This window comes from Pinus tabuliformis, chromosome 3_1 (genome assembly GCF_031772625.1).
Source record: "Pinus tabuliformis cultivar Carrire ecotype Pingquan chromosome 3_1, CPIR1, whole genome shotgun sequence".
NCBI classification, from domain to species: Eukaryota; Viridiplantae; Streptophyta; class Pinopsida; order Pinales; family Pinaceae; genus Pinus; species Pinus tabuliformis.
This window is the reverse complement of record NC_142301.1, coordinates 683,050,391-683,061,694: the sequence shown is the minus strand read 5'-3', so window position 1 is coordinate 683,061,694 and position 11,304 is coordinate 683,050,391. Positions and strand designations below refer to the sequence as shown.

General features: G+C 35.4%; 1 protein-coding gene across 1 annotated transcript; it reads right to left on the bottom strand.

The window, feature by feature from the left end:
* Positions 1 to 7,223: 7,223 nt before the first annotated feature.
* On the bottom strand, positions 7,224 to 8,594 carry LOC149188950 (chitinase 2-like). Its single transcript, XM_089413122.1, has 2 exons — positions 8,444 to 8,594; positions 7,224 to 8,339 (listed from the first exon to the last, which is right to left on the bottom strand). The coding sequence occupies exons 1-2, from the start codon at positions 8,514 to 8,516 to the stop codon at positions 7,498 to 7,500; spliced, it is 915 nt and encodes a 304-aa protein (XP_089269248.1). The 5' UTR covers positions 8,517 to 8,594; the 3' UTR covers positions 7,224 to 7,497.
* Between the last annotated feature and the right edge of the window lie 2,710 nt (positions 8,595 to 11,304).

Here is an 11,304-nt window from a genome sequence, read left to right as displayed (position 1 = left end):
TCTGTATGGTGTGTTTCTGTTGGTTCCACTTCCTTAATGTGACTTAGGAGGTCAAGACATATCATAGTGGCCTCTCATCACATGTTTACGTCGACTGGCTGGTTGCTTGGGTAGATGTGGGAAGAGGGTGTTACAAGGCTTCTGGTATTCATCATCAAGTGTGGAAGAATGAGAGCTTGGCACCTTAACGTCAACTATCTCCATCTCAAATTTTTGAAGAAGACTAACTTCCAATTCAAGTTCCTGCTTAGAATATTGAAACTTTTGAATGACCTCCTCCTTCTCAATTAGTTGCTGAGATAAGGCATCATAATCTTGTTTGAAAAAATGATATTGTTCCAACATTTTTCTTTTAAACAATTAATATTCATAACATGCTAAACTTTTTTCTCTTCTAGTTGCTTCCTTAAATTTTCTATTCTTGAGTCAGAAAAAGTCTCAACTTCCTCCTCCAGTTCATCAAGGAGGTCAATCTTTTCTTGAAGTTCATCTGCAAGAATTTGGAAATATTTTCCCATGGTTGAATCTAGATGGTCAACCTTCTTGATTTTTTGAGCGAATGAAGTTTGCAACCTATTTTTAAGAGTTGCATTCTCTCCTTGAAAAAGGGCTAAGACTGACTGCAATTGAATATCCTCTTCATGAAGTTCATCTGGTGCCTTCTTCTCATGAATATCCTAAAATATTTTACCCATCTTGATAACAAAAGTTGGCAAATGTGTTTTCACTAGCCACAAAAATTACTATAAAAAAAAGTTGATGATGACAACAACAACTAATTTACAATTCAAAGCATGCTACAAATCATATCAATTCAACAACATTTGTACCACTGGCAAACAAGAAAGGATTTCATAACTAGCATCCATCAAGATACCAAATACATCAACCAAATGGATATATGGCTATTCTCCATTCGGCATCATTTTCATATAAAACAATGCATGGAAATTTTAAGATTTAATATCCTTGTTTTAAATAATTTGTGCCCAGAAAAAAATAATCCTTCTTTTAAAAATCCTTTATGGAAAAAGGACCCGTAGTACAAACAACTAATAATAAAAAATGTGCTTTTATTGGGCTTAAGAGAGGTGAGAGGAAAATAAAACCCAATTGTAATCTCCCCAATAACATAGGCAAATTAACACCCCAACGATAATCCCCACGCATATGCCTCTTTCGTGTTTGTTTGCATGACACTTATGAGAATTTGTTATAATAGTCATTGCTTCATAACAAACAAATGCAGGCCTTTGTTCCCACGAATACAAGTATGCATATCCACTTGTCTTGGCTTGCAATTCAAATATGTTTCCTTTATGCCTAATTGTTGATCGGCCTGGAGGCAATGAAGGGAAAATTTAGATTGTAGCAAAAAAGCTAGAGTCAGCATATCTGTAGAGGGTGAGCTCGAGATCAAAACCACGATCCACTATTAGACCAATTCATGATGGAATATTGAGCTGACATTTTCAAACTAGATCAACGATATAACCCAAAGCTCTTCTCTCTCAAAACATGAGCTTCAGATATTATACCATTTAGTTATCTCATATGGATTCTAGAGATTCAGGCAGATGTGCACCCTTCTCCCCAGATGAGAGAGTTGTACATGAGACTTCAACTGTAACAAAAATATTAGCATGTCGTCGAAGTATCTGTTGCACGTGCAGATGCTCAACTGCCAAAAGAGTAAAGATCAACCCACTAAAAAAGTCGAATCCGAGTAATCTAACTCCGGATTTGGTCCTGATTGAATTTGAGCATCAATGATGAAAGGTTTTGATCCCCTCTATGATTTACTAGAGTGAGACTTCACAAATATGATTATAGTGGACGAATTCCCATTGATACTATGATCTCAATACAACGATCAAATATTAGTGATCACTACAAAAAATAAAATAAAATTCGGTGCCAATATGAATCTTGGAACCCTCACTATGAAGAAGCCATGGGTATCAAACTCAGATCTGACCTTATCTATGTACACCTGATCACAGAGACCCCATTCAGGGCACGAAAAAAATTAGGAAACTCCAAAAATGAATTCAACAGGGCAAGAATCACCCACTCTGATATAATGAAAGAGTATTTTATTAATCACAATATCATGTAAAAGTACATAGAATACCTCCATTATATAGCAATGAAGGAGGTTTAGTGTCAGTTAAGGATAACTACGACAACTGGACAGATGCAAGTCCCTATTGAGCTTACAACTCACCATACTTAGCTCATAAGGAAATGAGGCATTGGAAAATCCATTTCTAACAAAACTAGTGACAATTTATATTTTGTTGTCTCTCTAGATCTGCAATAAGATTGGAAACCAAGAGTCCGCGACTGCTTTGGACCCCCAAGTGTTTTGAGATTCAGATATTTTGGAAGAGGTTTCTCACGGGGTTCCTGACCCTGGCTACGCCAAGGAAAGAAGGGAATTGTTCCTCAAGTCCATAACTTTACATTAGAGGATGAGGACTTTGCTTGATAGGGTCTTAAAAGACAAACATGGGATATACCATATCTTTTCTTCTGTGGAAGACATTAAACTAGTTCAGAGGAATCAATGCTTTAACTTGGAAAGACTGGATGCAAGGCTTGAACATCTGGAAATCCATTTGCAATGTTAATCTAACCTCTTTGCTCCCAAAAGACCCGCCCTTGTTACTTATTCTTACTCTTAAATGGGTGGAATGCTTAGTGACAATTTTTTGTATTGCAATTATGTTATAGTTAGACTTGTTTTAATGAATTATGTTGGTGGTTAAAAATATCAAGTTTCCCTTGAGACAACTTAAAAACACCTATAGAGTTCCATAATTAAGTTATGACTAATTAAATAATTTACTATATTTTCATACTATTATATATATATATAGATATAGATATAGATATAGATATGTATATATAAACTAAACTTGTTTTATTTTGCAATTAGAAACTATAACCTGATATGAAGAGTAAACTCACATTAATTCACTATAACCGGATATGAAGAGTAAACTCACATTAACTGTTATATATACCTAATAGGTTTTATATGAACTTTGGAATAATGATGGATAACTTACCATCAAATTTATTTCATGGATTTGTAAATATCCATTCATAATTTTCTTAAAATTATCGAAATTTTGGCATACATGTCATTGATTAGTGGAATAAATGACATCAAGGATGATGAGAGGTTAAGCATTCAATTATATCTCTATATTTAACATTAGTCATAGAAAACAATTAACCTTTTTCATAGCATATAATTTATTTTTCAATGTTAAATTTTGATAGAGAACTAGCAACCTCCCCAGATATATGCAACAATTCATAAGCCACATATATGATGGACTCATAATGGACAAGGTGTGGCATGATCAGAGGCGATCACAAGAATTGGCATGGATATATTTTGATATGGTCTTTATTCAGTTTTCCCATGTTTTGTTATTTTGTACTTTGTTACATTTTAAAGAAGCAATCAAATCTGTTGTAATCATTTTGGGCAGCAGAGCCATCGCATGACGAGACAACTAGTCAATCAGACAGCTGGAGCTCGGCTGAGATATTTTGTAAATATTGTTCAAAGATTCCCCTCTCCTTATAAATAGACGGAAGAAACACTTAAACAAGGTTCCCAATTTCTGCATTCTAAAGGCCCGAATTTTGCTTTTTCAAGTTTTGAGCTCTGTTTGTAGAGAGAGTGTTTCCACTTTGGTTCAATTTGCTTGTTCATAAGGTGCTTAGGCACATACAATTGTTAAATGTAATGGACTGGTGATTTTGACTCCATATTCAAAGATTAATGAAACAATTTGGTCGATTCCAATCTGAGCAATGCACATTATGTTTTGCCCTTTGTTTATCATTTCATGTATGTCCTTCCTCTTCTAAAAATATGTTATGAAGTTGCCGGTTTCACTCTCTCATGGGTTTATGTATGCTTCTAAGTAGTGAGAAGTACCTGTGTGAACACATTTACTTGTTTTATTTGATAGTCTGCAGTGCCTGTGTAACCACAGATTTACTTGTGTTATTTGATAACCTACAATTCTTGTATGTAAGCACAGATTTACTTACGCTAATTGGTGACAAATGTATTCATGAGGCATAGAGGTTGAGACCTTAATTCGTGCTCCACTTTTTCTGCATTTTCACCTCCTCTCCCTTGCATATTTCTGCTAGAGATTGTTGCTTATGATTTTTGTTATTTCCAGTCCGATGCATTGATTTCCCTCCTTTTCCTTCCTCCTATTCATCTATACGACAATAACAATGTTAAACTGTGTATTTTTGTGTGTCGGCCACCAAAACCAACACATTTCTCTTTGAGATTAGTCATATCTACTAGTGTTTATTTCAATCTATGTGCTTGCTTTAATTTACCTTGGTGAAGGGCTATTGAACCAATTATGTGACATATGGAGTGCATCAGAAAGCCTTTAGATAATCTTCAAAAGCACTCATCTCGGATGCCCTAAGCACTGGTCTCCTATCGACCCAGAGATTGTCTCTAAGAGGCTTCTATATCTTCTGAAAGCAATTGTGTGATAGGCGATAGAAAATCCTATAACATCTTTCTGGCACCGTTGTTGGGGAATGATAAAAATTATTTTTTCTGTGGATACGACAATTTTTACATTCCCTCTGTCGGGTGAGCAAGGGAAGTGTGGGTTGAAGATCTCTCACCTTGGCGACTCCATTGTTTTAATCTTATTGTAAACATATTTCTTTGGCCTGCAACAATATATATCAATTCCAATCCCAACTAGAAGGATCATGGATGAGATTAAAAGAGTTGAGCATCAAATATCAATTTGGGGGCAGTGAGGCATGCCTATTTTAGTTGTTGACTTCCAAGAGAACAATGACATAAGGTCTAGTACTCAGATGTTGGGCTAGTATCATTCGAAGGTTGGTCTCACTTGGGTGAATTGAGCCTTATGCCTAAGCAGGAGTTGTATATAAATAAGCTCACTATGTGAGTACTTAATTTCCAATTCTTACAGTTTGTAATTTTTCATTTTAGTTTTATGAGGAAAGGACTCCCAACAAATAAAGTTCCATGGAGATTTTTTGGTTTTATAGGTTCGATATATTTTTTACTCCATTCCCAATGGTGAAGGCTACTAGTTTGCAGGTTCTCACACCTTGCCAGCAAGGCATTGTCCCCAATTGGAGCCAATGTTGTCACTTACTACAAAATGTGTTTCTGGCTCTCCAAAGAGTAAATGAGAAGAGAATTTTTCAATCATTTTCCGAGCAACAGAAGGAATCAAAGGCTAAATCAAACCCTCTCCATTAGAAAGTGCTCTGAACAAGCTTTCCAACGATATTTGGAAGTCCAAAAATGGACTCTTGGATCAAAATATATGGTCTGCTGAAGTTCAAGGATTGAAGCCTTAGGGAGGAATACTGGAGGTTGGATATATCAGAAGTTGCATATCAGAGGTCCAAAGATACCGATGATTGCAATATCATAGCGTCAACCATATCGGTGATGGAAACATGGAATCGATATGGAATTGCTCCAATAAGGAAGTATATGGATTTAAAGAATGTATGAATCGGTAGCTGCAAGATTGAATGCAGGAACATAGGAGTTGGTCTCAAGTGTAACAGTCATTGTCAAAGATCGTTGGGTCAAGGCAGCAAGGACCACGATCCGCAGGAAAGAGTGTTGGGTCTGCCTTAAGGTGATACAAGCCATCTCTGTGCTCTGACGCACATCTTCAGTCAGATAAATGGAGGTATAAGACTCAGGAAGCAGTGTGCAGGTCACTTGATAATCAGTTTCTCAACATGGAGCTCCACGCAACAATGGAATGAAAGACTATGAGGTCGATCTCTGTTTCTGCACTGTGACAAGAAACCGAGAGTTAGTTGCTCCTTTCTCCAAAAAGTGGGGAATTCAAGAAGTTAAGGCGAAGATGAGAGGTGAACCTGCCGACTAACAAAGGAGGAACATCATGGAAAAGGCGTGGCCTAATCAGAGGCGATCACAGGAATTGGGATGGAGATATTTTTCTACAATCATTATTTAGATTTCCCATGTTTTGTTATTTTGTACTTTGTTGCATTTTAAAGAAGTAATCAAATCTGTTGTAATAATTTTGGACAACAGAGCCATCGCAAGCTCAGACAGCTAGTCGATGAGACAACCGGAGCTCGGCTGAGATATTTTGTAATTGTCATTCAAATCTTCCTCTCTCCTTATAAAGAGAAGGAAAAAACACTTAAATGAGGTTCCCAATTTCTGCATTCTAGAGCCCCGAATTCTACTTTGGCAAGTTCTGAGCTCTGTTTGTAGAGAGAGTGGTTCCACTTTGGTTCAATTTGCTTGTTCATAAGGTGCTCGGGCATATACAATTGTTAAAAGTAATGGACTGGTGATTTGGACTCCATCTTCAAAGATTAATGAAACAGTTTGGTTGATTCCAATCGGAGCAATGGACACTATGTTTTCCCCTTTGTATATCATTTCATATATGTCTTTCCTCTTCTGAAATTGTGTTATGAAACTACCAGTTTCACTCTCTCATGGTTGTATATATGCCGCTAAGTAGTGAGAAGCACCTATGTAAACATATATTTACTTGTGTTATTTGATAACTTGCAGTACCTATGTAATCAAATGATTTACTTGTGTTATTTGTTTGACATATCGAGCATTTAAGCTATTAGCCATAAATCGATTATTGGTTAAATTGCAGGTTTACTGGTAGAGGAGGCCAATGGTCACTATCTCAAATCTAAAGATTTACAAAATTCTTTTCAGAGTTTATTCTATATAATTGTGGCGATTGGCTTTTTTACTTATTAGGAATATTCTATAATCGTGATTGGTTTTTTACTTATTACGAATATTTTTCTTCATTTTAAAAGATAAACTCATAAAAACTTATATCAAAACCAACTGTTAACTTATATTAAAACAAATTGTTATTGCGATTTCAATAATGATTTTTTTTTCCATTTACAATGATTAATTTCTGGCCAGGACGTATCTCTGCTATTTAAATAATTGAAAATATTGATTTTTAATTTTTGTTTTAAAAATAAATTAATGTTAACCTAAATTCCATGATATAATTAATCCAAAAAATTATCTTATTATCACTCTATAATATAAATCGTAAAAATCTAAAATATTAAAATATTTTTCCTATCATAAAATTACTGTTATTTTCGTTTGCACGATGTTCATTAACTTTCGCTGACTTAACTTACGCAATAAGCTGTTATTTTCTTTTATATAATGTTCATTAACTTTCGCTGACTTATCCATACCGTTCACTAACTTACAATAAATGGAAAGGGAGAAAAAACAACTGACCAAATTTTCAGTAAATACTAAATAGGCGAAGTAAATTTGAAATTCCAAGGCTGGCGGTTACAATGCAATTGGAACCCAAATATTTATTCCTTTAGTTATTATAGGGCATCGTCTGAGTGAGTGATGATTCGCTATGATAAGTAGCGGCTATCAAATCAATCCAGTCACGCCAAAAGAGCTTCTGCTTGCTTTTCATATTTGAAGCCATTAGACTTTGACTTGTCTGCACACCACACAAAGATGCCCTCCAATTCCCCCTTCTGCTTCAGCATCTTGCATGCCCGAAAGAACCCATGATCGGGCAAGAGACCTCCAGCGCCTTTCTCTGTACTAAAACTAACCAGTATTCTCCCTCCCTTGTACAGAGATGCCTGAGTATTGTAGTGCTGGATGAACTGAGAAACCGTGGTGCTGGCATCGTACGCGTAGAACTGGAAGTTAACGTAGTCAATCACGTGCCCGTATTTGCCCCATAAGGCTGTGTAATGGGACTGCACAGCGCCCCTGTCTTCGAAGGGGGCGATGGACGCGAAGGAGATGACTTTGCTCCGCTTTAACCGCGTGATCAACTGCCCGATGCAATTTACAAACGTGTTATCGTCGGCCTGAAAATGCTCGTAGTCGATGTCGATGCCATCGAGATGGTATTCTTTGATTATCTTCGACAGCGACGTGACAGCGTTGTTAACCCACGAAGACACCGACGATGGCTTGAACTGGACAGGGTGACCGTTGCCCACGCTATCCCCGCCTAAGCTCAGCGCGACCTTCACGTTCTTGTGTTGGGCCTTTATGGCCTGCACGGCCTTGGGAGTCAGGCTGCCGGTGTCCCAGAAGATGTTGAACTTTCCGTTTGTGGGAGAAGGGGAAGCGGATCCGGTCGTATAATCGATGGCGAATGAGAGAATGAAGTGGACCTCCACCCTCGGATTGATTGGCACATCTGAAAATTTCACGCCGTTGCTGAAGGCGCCTATGTATTCCCTCAAGATATGGCCGTTCGCTCCTGCACACAGATGCACACAAATAGAAGAATGTTATGTTATGCCTAATAATTTTCATAAACAAAACAAGTTTAAGCAATTCTGGATTCCAAAAGCGCTTCCATACCCATAGCGATAGGAAGCAGATTATGCAGCAAAAGAACAATAGCCAGAAGTTTGCGTATCTCCATGGAGGCCATTACTACACGCAGCAACCGCTCTGGATTGATTGATATTGTTATCGAACGCAATACCAGATTGATTTATAATGCGTTACCATTCTGAGCCTCTTTATATAGACCCCTGAAAAGATCAATCGTGTTTATGGTGAGCATGAATTGATTTGGTCAAAACTTAGTTGTCGACGTTAGCGATAGAAAAAGCAGTGGTGCAGCAAAGGTCAAGGATTCATGGTATGACTAAGTGAACGAATACGATGGGGCTGGATAAGCTCCAGGAAAAGGAAAATTCTAGAATATGGTATCTGAATGATTCCTTAATAAGTTCACAGATTCATTTCTTGGAAATTTTGTAAAATTTGTTAATAATTGCTATGAAAAGTCGAGGATTCATGTATGATTAATTGAACGGATACGATGGGGCTAGATAAGCTCCCGGAAATTTCTAGAATATGGTGTCTGAATGATCCTTAATAAGTCCATAGATTCGTTTCTGGGATTTTTTCTAAAATTTGTTAAAAAGTTCTATGAAAAGTTTCAAGAAATTTATTACAATCACAAATTTGATAGAGTATTAAATTTATTTATATATTTAAAAAATTATAATTTTATTACAAAATATTATTATTAATGTAAAAAGAAAAAATAAGTCCACACAATTATATTTTATTTTATCATTTTAAGTTTGAATCTGTCATTTTTTAAAGAGAAATACACGCTGTTAACTATTACACCCATTCAACTTAGTGTGATTGAAACCAAATACAATATTCAAATAATTTTTTATCACTTAAATACCATCAAACCACCTATTAAGAGTGTCACTCTTTAAAACTCACATAATCTCTCACAAAAAAACAAACTAACTAAACTAAACTAAACTCAAATTCAAATTAAATGAATAAATTCTAAAACAGTAAATTCTGATTAAAAAATAAATTCCCAAAATGTACTGTCCATCTATTAATTCACGCACCTTCATGAATAAAACATAATTGTTACGTTCGACAATAAAAGGAGCATTGTCAAGTCTTGATGTTCGAAAGCGGCGACTGACGATGTGGAATATAATATAACGTAGTTGACCCGTAAGTAGTCGATGCAGTTAGGGCTCATTTCACAAAAACGGGACTGGGTTAGGGCTCTGGCGTTTCGGCGATCGGGCCGTCCTTGTCTGGGAATTGAATTGAACGAAGCAAAATCCAAAATAAATTCCCACGATCAACGCCGTGAGCGTTAGCTGCAAATATGGGTAGGGTTGCTGCTTCGCTGTAAGGCTGGCGCCGGCCCTGTCTTAGGGACGTCGTTGTCTCCCAAATATTACCTCTTATTACAATTCCTTAGTTGAGAAATATTTTGCTTACTCGGTAAACCTGACTCCGTATTATATTAATGGCACCAAACCCAACCCAAGCTTGAGTGCAGCCTATCAGTTAAATTGTATATCAACCTATCAGTTAAATTGCAATAATGGTAAATTATAAGAGTTAATAATAAATTACTAGGTGTAAAATATCTTTTTGGTACCAGGAATTTACCTTTGATTACAATTACTCTGGTTAGAAATATTTTGCTTACTCTATTATAGGTAAACCTAACTTTGTATTATATTTGGCAGACAAATTTGTGGTGAAATTTTGATTTATGTTATTTAAATTCATTTTTTAATTATATATATGCATTCCCCACTTTAGAAAATTTCTAGGACACTTCTAATATGCAGAGTTTATTCATCAAACTTGTAATTTCAATAAATTCCTGCAAAATTTTAGATAAATTAAACTAAAAAAATCCACCAAAAAATAAAAATAATCCATATAATATTAAATTACCCTCATTGTAAATTATAATAATAAATTACCATTCACAAAGTATCTTTTCGGTATCACCTCGGATTACAATTACTCAGGTTAGAAATATATTGCTTGCTCTATTATAGGTAAATCTGACTTATCTATTTCAACAAACGAATGTGGGCTCGAAGAATTTCAATTTCATTTTAAATAAATAATGGACAAGATTTGCTTTGAAGGGAATGTTTTTAATCGAATACATTTATCAGCCATCATCCTATTGGTTTTTTTGTTTTTTCATTTTCATTTTAAATTTCATTCCAATTTTCCTCCACCTCAGGTTGATCGCCCTCCCTCCACTTGTTGAATCCACAGGTTTCGTTTCCACTTACCCTATTTGAATTGTTGTCCATCGGTTGATCGCTCTCCCTCCACGCATTTGAATCCACACATTATTGTTTCCACTTACCCTATTCGAATAGTTGTCCATGGACAGGTTTCAATTCCCGTTTTGATCACAAGTTTGTTCATGTTTCTCTCCTGGCTCATTATGAACATGCACAGATGGGTTCATTGGTATCGCCCCACGTCCCTTTGTTATTAAGGTATGTCCACTTTATTGATTTGTATTATTAATCATTACAGTTCATGCTCCTGCATCACAACAATTTGCAATATTAATTTTTGCTAGTCATGCTTCTGAGTTACATTGATTGCTAGTCATGTTTCTGTGTCAAATTTCTATGGCTTAAATTGTTTTTTTAATTATAAATATGGATTTGATATTTTGAAAAATTTATTGATATAGAATTTGCGATTTTAATAAATTTACATTTTAAATAAATTAGATCATAAAATAAATTATAAAAATTTACAAAATTTTTATTAAAAGACAAATCACATAAAAATTGTCAAATCTATATTTATTACCAATAAAAAAGAAATTTTATCTAAAAATAAATTTTAATTTTAAAAAAGTTAGTTTTAAAATATTATAAAAACTTTATAATTTTTTT

Coding starts and splice junctions, on each gene's coding strand:
- LOC149188950 (XM_089413122.1), bottom strand. CDS start 8,516: ATGGCCTCCATGGAGATACGCAAACTTCTGGCTATTGTTCTTTTGCTG. Junction 8,340..8,443: donor TCTGCTTCCTATCGCTATGG/GTATGGAAGCGC, acceptor ATCTGTGTGCAG/GAGCGAACGGCCATATCTTG.